This window comes from Carcharodon carcharias, chromosome 1, assembly GCF_017639515.1.
Source record: "Carcharodon carcharias isolate sCarCar2 chromosome 1, sCarCar2.pri, whole genome shotgun sequence".
Classification (NCBI taxonomy): Eukaryota; Metazoa; Chordata; class Chondrichthyes; order Lamniformes; family Lamnidae; genus Carcharodon; species Carcharodon carcharias.
Window position 1 is genome coordinate 113,111,484 of NC_054467.1, and position 17,778 is coordinate 113,129,261.

General features: G+C 40.1%; 1 protein-coding gene across 1 annotated transcript in view; it reads left to right on the forward strand.

Annotated features, from left to right (window-relative positions):
* Nucleotides 1-17,778, forward strand: part of LOC121274838 (cytoplasmic polyadenylation element-binding protein 2-like) — a 137,254-nt gene that overhangs the window by 38,890 nt on the left and 80,586 nt on the right. Inside the window, exon 3 of the mRNA XM_041182244.1 lies at nt 7,505-7,595. Coding sequence (XP_041038178.1) covers nt 7,505-7,595 — 91 coding nt within the window. The remainder of the gene's footprint in view (nt 1-7,504; nt 7,596-17,778) is intronic.

Below are 17,778 nucleotides of genomic sequence, written 5' to 3' on the forward strand. Positions count from 1 at the left end.
CAAATATAGATTGGGATAGGAATAGTACAAGAGGGGTGAGAGTTCCTGATATGTGTCAAGATAATCTACAGAATTGTGTTTCCAGTCCAACAAGAGGACATGCACTTTTGGACCTGGTTCTGGGGAATGAGTTGGACCAAGTGCATCAAATATTAGTGGGAGAGCATCTAGGGAATAGCGACCATTGTATCATAAGGTTTAGGTTAATCATGGAAAAGGACAGAGAACAATCCAGAACAGGGATAATTAATTGGGGGAAAGCCAACTTCAGTGTGATGAGAATCCATCTGAGTGGAGTGAGTTGGAATCAAATGTTGGCAGAAAAGACAGTGGCTGAACAATGGGCCACCTTCAAAGAGAAAGTATTGTAGGCAATGTCGAGGTATATTCCCTGTAAGGGAAAGGTAGGACAAATAAATCCAGAGCATCCTGAATGACGAGAGAGATAGAAATAAAGGTGAAAAGGAAATGCACATCCGACAGATATCATCAGGTAGAAAATATAATGAAGAATCAAGCTGAATATGGAAGGACCAGAGGGGAAGTGGTGTTGGAAAGGCCATCTTTACTTCAAATAGATAAGGTACCAGGAGCGGATGAGATGCACCCAAGGGTACTGAGGAAAGTGAAAGTGGAAATTGCAGAGGCAATAGTGATAATCTTCCAGTCTTCCTTAGAGGCAGGGGAGATGCCAGAGGACTGGAGAACTGCGACATGTTATACCCTTGTTCAACAAGAGGTGCAAGGATAAAGCTGACAACTACAGGCTAGCCATTTTGACCTCACTGGTAGGGAAACTTCTGGAAACTATAGTATGCGATAAAATCAATAATCACTTAGACAAGTGCAGGATAAATAAGGAAAGCTAGCATGGGTTATCCAGGGAAAATCATGTTTAACTAGCTTGCTGGAGTATTTTGAGGAGGTAACAGAGATGGTTGATAAAGGAAATGCTGTTGATGTATCTCTGGATTTTCCAAAAGGCATTTGATACAGTGCCACACAACAGACTTGTGAGCAAAATTCTAGGTCATGAAATAAAAGGGAAAGTAGGCACTTGGACCAGAAATTGGCTTAGCGACAGGAAACACAGAATAGCGATAAATGATTGTTTTTCAGATTGGAGAATGGTAGTAATGGAGTTCCCCAGGGGTCAGTGTTGAGGCTCTTCCTGATGTGTATTAATGACACAGATTGTGGTGTGCGGGGCATGCTTTCAAAATTTGCAGATGATACAAAGATTGCAAATGTTGTCAACTGTGATGGGGATAGTCTTGAACTTCAAAAATACATAGATATGTTGGGACAGACAAGTAGCAGATGAAACAAAAACAAAAATAGCTGGATAAACTCAGCAGGTCTGACAGCATCTGCGGAGAGGACAACAGTTAACATTTCGAGTCCAGAGTAGCAGATGAAGTTTAGTGCAGAGAAGTGTGAGGTGATTCTCTTGGCAGGAAAGATATGGTGAGACAGTATAAGATAAAGGGAGAGCCTCTAAAGGAGGTGCAGGAACAGAGGGACCTCAGTGTATACGTACGTAGGCCATTGAATATGTCAGGTCATGTTAAGAGAGCAGTTAATAAAGTATATAGTATCTTAGGCTTTATTAGTAGGAGCATTGAGCACAAGAGTAAGGAGGTCATGTTGAACACTAATTAGGCCTCATCTGGAGTTCTACATCCAGTTCTGGGTGCCATACTTGAGGAAGGATGTAAAGGCATTAGAGCGAGTACAGAGGAGATTCACAAGAACGATTCCTAAGAAGAAGAGCTGTAGCTATGAGGATAAATTGGAGATGGGATTGTTCTCCTTGGAGAAAAGAAGGCTGAGAGGAGTCTTCATAGAGGTATTCAAGACTCTGAGGGATATAGACGGGGTAAATTGTGAGAAACTGTTCCCACTTGAGAGCATCAAGGAATAGAGGCCACAGATTGAAAATACTTGGCAAAAGGGAGAAAAAAATTTTTCACTCAGAGGGTGGTTGGAGTCTGGAACAAACTTTCTGAAAGGGTGGTGGAGGCTGGTTCGATCGAGGTATTCAAAATGGTTGCTACCTGAAAAGAGAATGTGCAAGGTTAGGGGAATAAGGCAGGAAAATGGGACTAAGTGGAATGCTCTTTCAGAGCCAGTGCAAACTCAACGGGCCTATTGTGGAGGAGATGTTAAAAAGGTTAATGGAAGCTGGCGTACGGTTAAAGAAGGAAAAATGCGCATTTCGGGTGCCAGAAGTTACTTACCTGGGTCACACGCTGGATGCAGGGTTTGCATCCAGTAGAAGAGAAATTTCAGGCGATAAAAGATGCACCCTCACCATCCAACGTAACCAAACTTAAGTCCTTCCTAGGTATGATCAACTACTATAGCCTCTACTTGCCAAACTTATCAACTATGTTGGCACCATTACACTTGTTTCACTGTTGGTCGTGGAATTCGCAACAGGAAGAAGCCATTGTGAAAGTAAAGAAACTGTTACATTTTTCGTGTTTATCAATACACTACGACCCATCGAAAGAGCTGGTATTAACATGTGACCCCTTTCCTTATGGTGTAAGGGCTCTGTTATCACAGCCAATGGGCCTTTCCATGCCTTGAGAACCCTCTCCACAGCTGAGAAGGTTATTCCCTGCTAGAAAAGGATGGTTTATCGGTGGTATTCGGAGTGAAAAAATTCTTTTAAGTACCCACACGGATGACATTTTACCATTGTGTCAGACCATAAACCACTGGGTTTATTCAGTGAGGATAAGGCCATTCTGCCAATAGCATCAGCAAGAAACAATGTTGGGCTCTGACATTATCTGTGTATGAGAGGTTTTTGTTGATTGTAGATGTACATTCTGAATGGATGGATGTATACGAAGTCAAACTGCCAGCATTGAGCGCAACTATCGAAAAGCTGCGTCACTGTTTTAGCATACGTGGCTTACCTGAAATTGTTGTTTCTGATAATGGTATAGCCGTTACCAGCAGAGTTTCAGAAATTCATGAATCTGAATGGAATCAGACATATTAAAACAGCCCTTACCATCCCTCATCGAATGGTTGAGCCAAGAGAGCTGTACAAACTTTGTCTGGTTTGAAAAGGTGAACAGAAGCTACTCTAGAATCTCGACTTTCTGCTTTCTTCTCAGTTATTGTACAATACCATATTCGACTATGGGTTCAACATCATCTGAATTATTGATGAAATGCCGCCTATGTACACAGTTAAGCCTGGTGTTTCCAAACTTAGAGGTGAAGTTAGAGCGGAATCAAGTAATCAAAAATTTAATCATGACATACACAGCAAAAGCTCACACATTCAGTGTAGGTGGCACGGTATTCGTGTGAAATTTTGGAAGTGGACCTTTTTGGCTTCCTGGAACCATTGTCTTAGAATCTGGTCCATTATTTTTTCAAGTGCAAGTGTAAGATAGAATCATCCGTAACCACATAGATAATATTCGTGCTAGAGAGACGTTCCAACAGCCAACTATTCCACCTGTGATTAATGTCGAACCGTCAATTCCTGAGGTGACCAATCGACCTAGAATAGACGGGCCCGATGTCTCTGTAGAGTTACCAAACCCTGAATTGCCATTTTCTGATGATGTGTCTCATGCTGCAGTTCCTGATCCTGTTGAGGAACTACGCCGCTCTAGCCGTGTAAGATCATCACCTCAGAGACTTGATCTTTAATCACCTGAAGTTGTATATATGTATATGTTGCTGGATGTTTAGACGTTTCCCTGTAAATAGAAATTGTAAAAAACTGAAGGGGGAGGAAAAGTAGTAACTGAGGGTATAGCCTCTTCTGTCTATCAGGGGTCACATGATCCGACTAATGAGCCCTAAGTGCAGGCAATCATGTAGCACCTGAAAAGCTCTGTAATAAAGTTTATGTTTCTTGTTGAAACCTGTCCACTCTGTTGAGTCATTACACTAACCTTTTGTGATTCATGCATCAGGACACCCAGACCCCTCTGCATCTCAGAGCTCTGCAATCTCTCACCATTTACATAATATGCTTTTTATTTTTCCTGCTAAAATGGACAATTTCACATTTTCCCACATTATACTTCATTTGCTAGATCTTTGCCCACTAACTTAACCTATCTATATCTGTTTGTAGCTTCCTTATATCCTCTTCACAGCTTAGTTTCCTACCTATGTTTGTGTCATCAATAAATTTAGCAGCCATACCTTCAATCCCTTCATCCAAGTCATTTGTATAGAGTGTGAAAAGTTAAGGCCCCAGCATTGATCACTGTGGCACATCACTCACTACATCTTACCAACCAGAAAATGATCCATTTATGCCTACTCCTTGTTTCCTGTTAGCTAGCTAATTTTCTATCCATGCCAATGTTACCCCCACACCATGAGCTTTTATTTTCTACAATAACCTTTGATGTGGCACCTTAGCAGATGCCTTCTGGAAATCCAAGTACAGCACATCCACCAGTTCCCGTTATCCACAGTCCATGTTACTTCTTCAAAGAACTCAAATAAATTGGTTAAACATGATTCCCTTTCACAAAACCATGTTGACTGTACCTGATCACCTTGACTTTATCCAAGTATCCTGCTATAACATCTTTAATAATAGCTTCTAACACATTTCCTATGACAGATGTTAAGTTAAATGGCCTGTTGTTTCCTGCTTTCTGTCTCCCTCCCTTTTAGAACAATTTACTATTTTCCAGTTTAATGTAACCTTCCCTGAATCTAGGGAGTTTTAGAAAATTGAAATCAATTCATCAACTACCTCACCAGCCACTTATTTATAGACCCTAGGGTGATATCCATCAGTGTTACAGCAAGTTCATTAAAAAAAACATATTGCCGTGAACTACTATGAAATTCTGCTGTACTTTTTAGTCCAGAGCTATCCAAGCATTGTCATGGTCACATAGCTCTTTACAGTGGTGTAAAGTTAAATTCATGTTTCTATTAATTTATGTTACTATTTGCTGGTACTCATAGAAACTGATGTCTTAATTGGACTTATCCACTGAGGGACCAGCACCTAAGCAAAAGAATAGGTTAACAAATTCAAACAGGATAAAACTGTTGAATGAGAAAAAAAATGATGCTTATCAGCCTATGTAATCTCAAGAAATATGCCAATACTCTCCTGACCAGTTTCCTGTCTTCCACACTCTGTAAATTTGAGCTCATCTAAAACACTGCTATCACATCCTAACTCCTGCCAAATTCTATGACCCATCAATCCTGTACATAATGACCTACATTGGAGTCAGGTCCAGCACTGTCTTGGTTTTTAAAATTTATGTCCATGTTTTCAAATCCCTCCATGGTCTTGCACCTCCCTATCTCTGTAAACTCCTCCAGCTTCCCAACCCTTACCCTCAACATCACTGCACTCTTCTAATTCTGGTCTCTTGTACATCCCTGTTTTCACCTCTCCACCATTCAAGTTATACCACTTTCACCCTGGGAAATTGAACATTTTAATATTTTTCCTCTGAACTGGTTGACTTAAACATATTTAAAATGCAGTTTGAAGGCCAGAACAGAATATTTTCTAAAATATTGATCTTGATTTATAACTAAATTATCACATAGGTTGAATTCTTTCAGGTTTGAGATCAATGGGAAGAATTGTTCTGGTCATTGTGTAGCAGCATTGTGAATGCATTCAAAAAGAACATGTTTACAATGTTATAACGCATTCCCCTATCTCCCTTGACCCCTGCTTATTTTAGCCTTATTTTCTGTGTATCTGTGTGCAAATGCAGTTGAAATTGTGAAAGGTAGGAGAGCTACTTTCAGTTGATGTTATAAAACTTGAAATTTCATTTTTACTGACTACTTGGCTGGTAATGGAGTTCTTGTTTAAAACAGCTGAAGGGTAAGTAGAGTTTGCATTTACAGCCTTACTTTCCTGAATTTATTTTGACCTTGTTAATGCAGTGTTTGGAAAATTCTTTGTGACAGAATTCTATGTATTAAGTAACAAAACTGAAAAGGAACCTTTAATAATCAGGGGAAACTGATCTAAGTTATTTACAATATGAATAGCTGTACATTGTTCAAAATGATTTTTTATATTTTCATTATAACTGGTGAGATGCTCAAGTAAGCACGTTTATGAAGTATTTGAAAGAGTTTACTTACATATATAGTTCCATCCAGTCAAACTGTCCATGGAATATCTAAGAGAAATGTACAATTTTGTAGTTAAAGTTCAGCTGAACATATTTTTAGGATCCTGTAAATTTTTTGTTGAACGACAGCTGAAAGAACTAAAAAAAAATAACTAATTCTGACGTGCAATGTTTATACCAAAATTGATTAAAAATTAGGACATCTTTTATACAATTTAGTGTTCTATCATTCACAAATTCTTTTTGTTTGTTATGACATTTTGACCATTCTTCAGATGAAAGTGGATGTTAATCTATATATTTTGTTGTCTGAAAGTTAAATATGGAGACACCATCAAATATCTGGAGAATATGTGCTGAAATTGAAGGCCCATTGCGCCAATTGAACATATATGGCATAAGGGAATTTCATAAGTATCTCCATATAATTGAAAGACCAAGTAGGTAACTCGTGGCTGATATTTCAATTGATTCATGTGCATTAGTACCGATGAATGTTATGAGCCAGTTTTGCCTGTGATCGATGCCCAGGGAAATGCTGCTTCACTGGCTACCAAGCAGAAGAAATAGGTGTAGAGACCGGTGACACTAGGCCTCCATTGCCTTGTTGCCTTAGGCATTGTTTCCCTAAGGTGTAGTGGAAAAACTGTGTTTTTCATAGGCACAGGCCAGGGCAGTAATCCAAATGCAGTGGGAGGATGCATTCCTGACTCCCACCTGCTCAATGATATTTGGAACGGTGCCAGATTAATAAAGCTTTTGAATCTCTCGTGAGCCCCTCTCTAATCATTGCAATGGAGAGGGGCAGACTGTGCCCTGCAGTTAAGTCCCTTTTTTGGGACATCAAGTCAGTGATTTTCTGTTTCCTGACAGCATGCAGAAAGCGTTGACTATGGTAGCTCCAGCTGTAGACCCCATCAGAATTGCCGTAGTAGGCACCTTTCCTTCTCCACTTCCAGGCATTAGGCCTTGCCAGGGCTACCAATTTGTAGAAGTTAATTGGGCCATTCAAATGATCCAATTCATCAAATTTGCATCCACTGAAGTCTGACACTGGATTTCTAAGCTTGTCCTTGTATTTCATTGGCAGCCATGATGCACTCTGTATTTGTTGCAAAGATTTAAATCACTTTTTTAAAGAATGGTTATCAAATATAAGTCAATTAAATAATGTAATTCCCATTTCATGTGTGAGTTAAAAGGCTGTATTTTTTGCTTAGGATGAATTGGAAACTGAGGAGAGTTTGACAAGACTGCAATCACCATGCTATTTATGAAATGTTTGTTAGTGTGGTAACAAAAGTGCCTTTTGTATTGTAACCTTGCATTGTTAATCAGGATTCAAAACAATGTCTTAGTTTACATTACTGAGTGTATTTTTCTCTTTATAGGATCGCACTCGTCTATATGACTCTCTGAACATGCATTCACTTGAAAATTCACTTATTGACATAATGAGAGCTGAACATGATCCACTGAAAGGTTGGTATTACTTTGCAAGTAATAAAATAGACATAATGTTTTTACAAAATATTCATTCACTCTTGTAACAAATGATTTAGCAGTTTATTTTAGCAGCCATTTACTAATTTAGATCTGATATTAGGAGGACTAAAACTAAAAAGATGCACATGTACGAAAGTGCAGAAAGGCAACCTTGGGCAGTCAGAAGCAGCTTAAGTATGATTCAATGACTAGAAGAAAAAATTGACAGGACACATTAAGTTTTAAAAGAATGCACATAATTAATTAAATTAATGAATGTGGAAAAGATTTTTATTCTTTGGTATGAAGAGTAAATAGCAAGATCATGGGGTGAACAAGGAGGTGAAAGATCACATGATGATTACAAGTAGAATTACATGGAATCTTGTGGTATGGGACGAGGCCATTTGGCCCAACAAGTCAAAGCCAGTGTTTATGTTTCATGTGAGCTTCCTCCCACTCATTTCTCTCATGTTAATTCATCCCACTCTCCTCATATTTATTTAGCATCCCCTCGATAGGATCTTAGCTCAGAAAACCAGGAAATAGAATCAATATTGGTGGGGATTGGGAATAACAAGGATTAGAAAACACGTGGGAGTTGGTTATAGGCCCACTAAAAGTAATTATACTGTTGGACAGGGCATTAAGCAAGAAATAATTGGAGCTTGTAACAAAGGCAATGTAATAATTGCTGGATAGTTTCATCTTCTTGTAGACTGGAGTTGGCAATGCTGGTCTAGAAGATGAGATTGTAGAATATTTTCGTGGCAGTTTCCTGGAACAACACATTGTGGCACCAACTAGGGATAAAGCTATTTTAGATCTAGCATTGTGCAATGAGGCAGAGTTAATTAGTAAACTCATTGTAAAAGATTCGCTGGGAAAAAGTGATCACGGCAGAATTGAACTCCGTGTTAAGTTTGAAAGCGATGTGCTCCAGTCTCAAACAATCTTAAGTTTAAACAAAGGCAATTACATAGATATGAGGGGGGAGCTTGCTAAGATTAATTGGGTAAATAGACAGTGGCAAACATTTAAAGAAACAATCCAGCATGTTCAACCAAAATTCATTTCATTTAAAAAAAACTCCACAAGATGCATCCAAGACTTAGTAAGGAAGTTAAGAATAGTATTAGATTTTTAAAAAAGATGCTTAAAATGGTTGCAAGGGATATTCGTAAGCTTGGCAATAGGCACTGTTTCAGAAACCAACAAAGGGCTGCTAAAAAGTTGAAACAAAGGGGAAAAAATAGTGAGTGTAAACTGGCCAGGAATACAATAACAGATTGTAAGAGGTTTTACAAGTATATGTAAGGAGAATAGCTAAAGTAAATGTTGATCCCTTAGAGGCAAAGACAGGAGAAATTATCATTGGGAATGAGGAAATAGCAGAGATGTTGAGAAATAATTTGTGTCTGTCTTCACAGTAGAAGAGTAGAAGACACAAATTACACACCAGAGATAGAGAGTAACCAAGGGGCTAATATGAGTTAGGAACTTAAGGTCATTAATATCAGCAGAGAAAAAAAGTATTGGAGAAACTTAAGGGTTCTAAATCCAGCAAATCCCCAGGACCTGATGGCCTATGTCCTAGGGTTTTAAAAGAAAGCTGCAGCGATAATGGATGCACTGGTTATGATTTACAAATTCCCTGGTTTCTAGAACTGTCCCAGTGGATTGGAAGTTTGCAAATGTAACACCGCTATTCAGGAAAGGACGGAGGCAGAAATCGGGGAACTACAAGCCAGTTAGCCTGACATCAGTCGTCAGGAAACTGCTGGAGCACTTAAAAAAAAATCATAGTATAATCAGACAAAGCCAACATGATTTTATGTAAGGGAAACTGTATTTAATAAACTTTAGTTTATTGATGATGTAACTGGTAGCATAGATAAAGGGGAACCAGTAGGTATAGTACACTTGGATTTGGTAAGGTGCCACAAGATAAGGGCTCATGGGAGTTGAGGGCAATATATTACAATGGGTAGAGAATTGGCTAATGGACAGGAAGCAAAAGTATAGATAAACTGGGCCTTTTCAAGTTGGCAGGCTGTGATTAATGGAGTGCCACAAGGATCAGTGCTGAGGCCTCCGCTATTTGCAACCTATTTTATTGGCTTTGATGAAGAGACAGAGTAATGTATCTAAATTTGCTGATGATACAAAACTAGGTAGGTGTGTAAGCTTTAAGAAGATGGCAGATGGAGTATAAGTGTGACGTTATTCACTTGGTAGTGAGAATGAAAAGCAGAACATTTTTTAAAAGGCATGAAATTTGTACATGTTCGGAGGGACTTGGGTGTAGTCTTACAAGGAACACAGAAAATTAGCCTACAGGTACAGCAAGCAATTAGAAAGCCAAATGGAATGTTGTTTTTTATTGCAAGAGGGTTGGAGTATAAGAATAAAGAAGTATTGCTACAATTCTTTAGGGCTTTAGTGAGACCACATCTCGAGTAGTGTGTGCAGTTTTGTTTTCTACATTTAAGCATTACAGTAAAGGCAGTACCGCAAAGGTTCACTTGAGTGGTTCCTGGGATGAGGGGGTTGCCCTGTGATGAAAGGCTGTGTAAATTGGGCTTATGCTCTCTGGAGTTTAGGAGAATGAGAAGAGATCTCATTGAAACATGCAAGCTTCTGAATAAGCTTGACAGGATAGAGAGGTTGTGTCCCCTGGCTGGGGAAGTCTAAAACATGGAGGAGCAGTCACAGGATAAGGGGCCAATCATTTAGGATTGAGATGAGGAGAAACATCATCTGTTGTGAACCTTCGGAATTCTGTACCCCAGAGGGTTGTGAATGCTCCATCTTTTGGGTTTATTTGATGGAGCTGATGCAGAGAGAATGGTTTCTCTTGTGGGGAGGAACATAACTAGAGGCTATCAACACAAGATATTCACCAAGGAATCCAATAGGAAATTCAGGAGGAACTGCTTCATGTAAAGAGTAGTAAGAAGTTGTAACTCGCTACCACAAGGAGTGTTGAAGCGAATACTATAAACATATTTAAGGGGAAACCAGACAAGTATATGAGAGAGATGGGATTAGGTGGTTATGAGACTAGATTTAAATGAGAAAAGCTGGGAGGAGGGTCGAGTGGACCAAAAGCACCAGGACTGGTTGGACCCAATGGTCTGTTTCTGTGCCATGCACCCTATGTAGATTTCTGGTGTCTCAATAATCAAGGGATGTGGGGAGTGGGTGGGAGAGTGGTGCTAAGGCTGATGATCAGACATGGTTTTATTGAATAGTGGTGGAACAGGCTCGAATGGCCATATGGTCTGCTGCTCCTATTTCTTAGGTTTCTTACATGCATCCGTGCTATTAGCCTCAACCACTCCATGTTGCAATGTGAATTAAGAGTTGTACGAAAACCACTGAAGAGTAACTAAAGTTAAGGTTGAAAGAGGCGTTGAGAATAGAATGACAGGTTGTTACTAGTTTAAACAATGTTTTGATCCCTCTTGGGTTCTGTAAATAAAATAGGTGGAATACTGAAAACCAGAAAGGTTCCTAAAGGGATAAAGTAGATTAGTAATATCATTAGGATCTGCTATTTGCTGATCCCAAATGAATTCATTCACCTTGTATACATCCATGTGAAAATGATGAACAGGAAAAGACCTGATCTATGAAGCCTGTCCCGTACCATCAACTTAACATCATGGCCTTCCTTGTCACCCCGTAATCTCCTAGGGGAGAAAAAATAACAGTGAAAACCTCCTAGGCCAATAAGAGGAATGTAAAATTATCAATTTCTCACCTTCTAACGTAATCAAACAAGTTCCAAGAGACCACAGTAAGCTGTAGGCCCCAAACCCTGCCTACCTTTTGTCCATTATGCAACACTAAAAATAAATTTAAGATCAGGCCAAATTGAATATGGAATCCATATTTTAATAAATTATAAACTAATTATATTATAAGGTACTTATTGGTCAGTAATGGAAACTTTATAAATATAGAATAGTTTAATGTGATAACAATAGGCAAAACAAGGGGAGAAGTGAGAATTGGGTAACTATAAATCACTTAGTCGAATGTAAGGAGTGGAGAAAATGTTTTTTTTTTATATTCGTTCATGGGATGTGGACGTTGTTGGCTAGGCCAGCATTTATTAATGGTCACTTAAGTACCTTATCCTGCCCCCGCTGCTATATGCCCTGTGGCAGGATAAGACATGCCAGCTGAGTAGCCTGGCAACTTTTACTGTGAGCTGGTGTTGGGCAACAGGGGGCAGAGTTGCAGGAGGTGGCTGTCCTTTTTGGCTCCCCTATGCCCATCAGAGGTACCCCCCTCTGCCCCTTCCCCCACCCCACCTCACTGGGATCTGCCAGCCAGGCCCTTTCTATAGGATATGGGGAGAAAGCGGGAGCAGGCTTTTGAGTTGGATGATCAGTCATGATCATAATGAGTGGCGGAGCAGGTTCAAAGGGCCGAATGGCCTACTTCTGCTCCTATTTTCTATGTTTCTCTGCTTTACCCTGGACTTACCTGAACCGTGGCACCCATTAACTTTTCTTCTTCGGGGAGTACCTGTAGTCCCAGCAGTTGCCATTGCTCAAACCTGGCGCTGCTGGGTCTACAGAGCCGCTGGCCAATCAGATTCCAGATGGGGGCAGAAATCTTGACCTTAGGCAATTAACGCCCAGTGCAGCATTAAACGTCTGTGAGTCAACCAGGATTGGTGGGGATGCATTCCCCATCGACTGTTTATGTGGCAGAAAGGGAAACCCTGTTACTTGATAAATCCTGCCCCAGGAAAACATTGACAAATTTAATTTCTTGTGTTTTTCACTTTTCGTGTTCAGAGGGCACTTTCAGTGTGCTACCTAAGAAGTTTTTGTTTAGCTCTTCATTTCCTGGTATGGTTTGCATTTTTATTGTCTTTTTCCAAAATAAATTAAATGTACACTACAAGATGACTTTATGGGCAATTGTAGAGTTCTTTTATGTTCAAAGGTGATACTCTATTAATGAAGATTGCATTGAGCAAAGCTCTATACAGTCTACATATTATTTACTGAAAGATAATATTTGACACAATATTACTGGAGACTGTAATCCATTCAGGAGTTTAGCCATTAACGTAAAATCATTTGCTGTAATTTTTTCTTTTGGTGGAATACTTGGTTGGCATTTGAAAACTAAACATTTCTGACAAGATGAAATATTTTCAATTAAGGTTGTCATCGGTAATGGATTTGCTTATTTGCAGTTTTCAAGATCAAATAGATGGAATACATCCCCAAAACATTAATAATGATCTTTGACTAAACACAATTGGACTTTTTCAGTTACTGGCAATCCACAAACTTATATCCCCTCTGGTGCAATTGGTAAAGGAGCCATACAGCTGACCCATAGAGACAATCTCAATTTCAATTCACAATCTATACTGAGTTAGTAGTAAATTGTCTCAGCTCCATTGGGCAGGGAAGGGAAAATTACTCAAGTAGATACAGATGAGGGGGCTGTTGGCTTCATTGTAGTTTACCTTCTAGAATTTATTAAAAATTATAACCTTCTATCATACCATCTAAGTGACCTAGTTCATGCAAGACTTTTGCTTCTTAGAATTTGTTTGAAGTTCTGTAAACCTCAGAGCTTGTTTTACTGATGTCATTGACCTTAAGTCTGCATCAACTAGAGTTCCTGTTTCCAGTAGTCTCTGTAAATACTGGGTGAGGACAGCAAATGGGCTCATTTGATTTTTTTTTTACACAAAGCAATTAGTGCTTTTGTTTTTTTTATTTGTACCACAATATAAGTTACACTTATAGGCCTCAAATTTTACTTCCCGATTTGGGATCATGACATCAGGGTGAAAAGCAGGTCCCAAGCTCTCACTTTCAAGCGGCAGGACCAGCTCATGATTTTACCGCAGGCAGCCTCCTAATTAGCCACCTGCTGTTCAATTAAGAATGGTGGACCAGCCCCTGATGCCGCCAGCCCAATTGGAGAGCTTGCAGCTCTGAAGCCTCAGCAGTGCTACAGGCAGGCAGGCAGGAAATCTCAAACCACACCAAATTCAGGGGGCTAAAGGAGGGCGGAGAAACCCTTCTGGGGAGCTGGTTGGGACCATGTTACTGACTTCCCTGTACACGGCCACCTCTTTGGGCTAAGGAATCTCCAGCTCTGCTGCCCCCCCAGTAACCCCAAGATCAGATTGCCAAAGGAAGATCATTAAGCTGGTGGCCTGCTAACATTGTGGGGTTAGCCATGTCATCAGCAAAATGCCAGTGACTGTTTAAAATGGCACTTCAAGGGTCTTTAAATATGCAGATTGGCTCTCTGCCTCCTTGGTGCAGGACAACACTCTGCATCCTGTCCAGCAGCGCGACTACACCAGGACGCCATCCTGGCTGAGATAACTTGTGACATCCAAGGTACACTATGGGCATAAAGTTACTGGTCCCTCTGCCTCCCAACCTGCCTGCTGGGGGCTGATAAAAGCCTGCCCATAATGTGCCTTTTATGTGACAGATTGTCTCAACATTTGCCTGAGTAGGGGAGCGTGAAGGAGGACAAATAAGTCAGGATTTAAGGTGGTGAATAAAGGTTTTGTTAAAGCAATAGATTTTAAGGAGGCTTTTGAAGATGAAGGGTGTATAAAGACTAAATTTAAGGAAGATAAATTAAGATTGAAGCCTTGTGGATGAAGGGAATGGGGGGTGGGGGCCGGGTGCTCAGTAATCAGTTTGAAAGTATGAGCAATTGGGGCTTGCAGCTAGAAGGCGTTTCAGAGATAGGTGCAGAGAGCTCAAGAAGGAATTTGAAAATGAGGATTTCGGAAATGGTAGAATGGAGACAGGAAATAAAGTAGTTCAGTGAGACCATGGGTGATAGGTGAATAGCACAAGCAAGTTTGTGTAGGTTGCAGCTTAGGATGTCAGTGAGGAAAACATTGCAAAAATCAAAGATTGGATTGAGGGTTTCAGTACACAAAGTAGATGTGGGGACCAGTAATACTATGGATGATTGTTTAGCAATTTTGTTGAAAGAATATTTAGGGTGTGGCAGGAGCTGAACAGGATGGTGTTGAACTTTCAGGAGTAGATACTAAGAAAATGAGCAAAAAAAAACTTATAAATAAAAAGACGCAAACAGTAAAAGTACTTTCTTTTAACTAAAGTAATTTTTTGAAAAACTGGAAGAGTTAGCTGCTGATGTGCTCCTGTCAGCATGTTTATCACTGTGCTGGAAATGTTAAATAACTTGTATATTGGCTTCATTCTCTAAATAATGAAAGCCTGCCCGTTTTATTTTGGCAGTTCTCTCTGGTGTTTTCTGCTTCTCTTAAGCAGATTGAGGATGACTTGCTTCCACTTCAGTTCAGTGGGTTCTGAGTTGGCTGATAAGTCCAGTGCGCAATCTGCAGACTTTGCCACATGCGGGGCAGGTGGTGCTTGAATGATTGGGTAGCTTGGTTGTTTGAAGGTTTGTATGCTCCCTCTGACCCACCCTCCAATTGTGTCTCTGCACATTCCTGACAAAGTCCCTCAATGTGTTTAGTTCCTTTCTGAGTAAGTTTTTTTCATTTTGTTTGTCACAAGCCAGAGTCTTCCATGAATCAGCAGGTATGTTTGACCTCTTCAGGGATGCTTTGAAAAGACCCAGGTGTTTTAACCTTTTTTAAAACTAATAATGTTCTTGTTACGATAGCAGCAGTGATTCCGTAAAAGCAAATGTAACTGAATTGATAATTCAGTTGATTAATTAAAGAAAAAGATCTGGAATTGAAAGCTAGCCTCAGTAATGGTGCCATGAAATTATCATCGATTGCCATAAAAGCCCATCTGGTTCACTAATGGCCTTTAGGGAAGGGAATCTGCTGTTCTTTCTTTGTGAAATCCAACTTACCTTGTTGAATGCAGAGATCAGAAACTCCAAGTCCCGACAGTCTTCAGTCCTGCAAAGTGTGCGCCAGCCAGGAACTGGCTGCATGTGCGAGGTTCAGATAATTTCTGTTCTTTAGGCCGAGGACTGGCTCTGTGCACTCATGCATAGAAAAACAAGAATGGTGTGAAAACCCAAGTCAGACGACCAGGTGCAGGGTGCCGTTGTCAAATAAATGTCCCAGGGAGGGGGACAGGAAGAAGATCTCGAGATAAGTCCCCGAGGCAGGGACAAGAGATAGGACAGGAACAGGTGCCATTTGAATTAAGCAAAAGAGAAACCGTCTCCAATTAAAGAGCGAGCTGCAAGGAGCAGACTTTAAGTGAAGTGGGCTCAGGAGAAGCCCTGACAGCCAGAGAGGGTTCAAGATAAGCCCTGAAAATCCGAGAAGGCAGCTGAAGGTTAGTGACTGTGCTGCGGGCACAGATACCCCTTTGGACCGGTGATGTTCTGCTTGGCACGGCCGAAGATCTGAAATTGTGGTTGTAAGTTGATACTTGAGTGTACTCGTGAATCCAGGGAAACGGAATCTCCTAAGGCAAGATTGAAACCCTGTAAGGTGGGCAGTTGTTGAAGCCGTACGACTTGGAGCGACTTTTGGAGAGAATTCTAAGTCGAGATCTACGAAGGTGAAGATAGCAGCAGTGATTCCGTAAAAGCAAATGTAAATGCAAATGTAACCCTTGTGAGAGACACCCTCAGTGAAATTGGTTGACTTTGTGACTAACATTGGGGTGGGTTGTTGAGAAGGCCACGGAATCTGTTTTGGTCGCATCTGTCATTTATTGTGCATTAAGGTGTGTCTGACCACACTTTACCTGTTAATTCACATGTTCCCCATAGTTAACCCTGAATGTTAGCGTATAAGATAGATATTGTAAATTGTTTTGTTTTTCTGAACTTGCATAGTAAAGTTTATTTTTGTTTGTTCCAAACCCATGGAATCTTGTGGCTTTATTCACTTAGTAAGTGTCTTTAATCTCAAACTTTGTCTACTTTAAGCAAAACATTGTTGGTCCCTAACCTGATCTCACCAACAACTTGGGTGCCTGGCCACAGATCAAAACAACCTGTTCTGCCTTACATGTGATTCCAGATTCACCCTAACACCCAGCTAGCCATTCACATGCACAATACATCTGCAGAAAGTTAAAAAGGAATAAAACAGCACACCCAGCCCTATTGCACTGTGCGTGTGTACCTGCACCAGATGGACTGCAGTGGTTCGAGAATGTCGCTCACCACCACCTGCTCAAGGGCAATTAGGGGTGGTAAATAAATGCTTGCTTTGCCAGTGCCGCCCACATCCCATGAAAGAATAAATAAAAATTGAACAAGATTAACTTTTCAAAGCTCTGGTGACATGACTTGCAGTAAGAGTAGTTTCAGGAAGGCTGCTCTCTTTTTACTCGTTGAAAGTCACCTACAAAGCATAAAGCTCTCATTCTTCCACTAAGACTTTGTTTACAAGCTAATCTTCAAGTAGAAAATTGAAGCAAATGGAAACAGTGCATCTTTTATGTTCTGTACATGTGGTTGAGAACGAAAGCCTTCGGAATGTTGAGCCTGTGTCCTTCGTTTGGCTGCTTAGTGTTTCAGAGTGACTAAGCAATTTGGACTCGTCGCCCTGATTTGATACTGTTTATGAACAACCAAAACATTTAGTGCACTAAACGATTCAAATGAAAGCACTTGTGGAAATACTTTGAGTAAAGGACAGAGGTTAAGTATCAGGTTAAATGGAGCCAACCACATGTTGCTTGTAAATTCTATAGAAATCGTGTATCTGGCGCTGAGGATCCTTTGATTTTCTAATGTTAAATGCTCCCTAATAATATATCGTGTTTCTTCTAGCAATTGGTGGCAGTAATATATTGGATGTGCAATTGTCAGCAACTGTATATTGCAATGTGGAATTATTCAGCTGATTATACATTGTGAAATGTGAAGTTTGATTTGCTGACAGATTATTCCAAGTTTTCACAGGAATATGTGCTTTTTTTTGGAAGCTGCATTAAACTTAATAGAAATTGATGGTTCCCAAATCTTACATGTAACACAGAAATATTGTGGCAAAGGAATGAAGACACATATTTGGAATAATAACATAACTATTGATGTTAAATATACTTTTTTCTTTTTGGCTGTGAGGTTATTTTGAGATTGCATATGCTGCTAACACCAATGAGACACCACCTCAAACAAGGCTTTGCCTTATTAAAATTCAGGTGCGTTATTTGGAAGGTGGACAAATAAAATGTAAATGAAAGAAATTTGA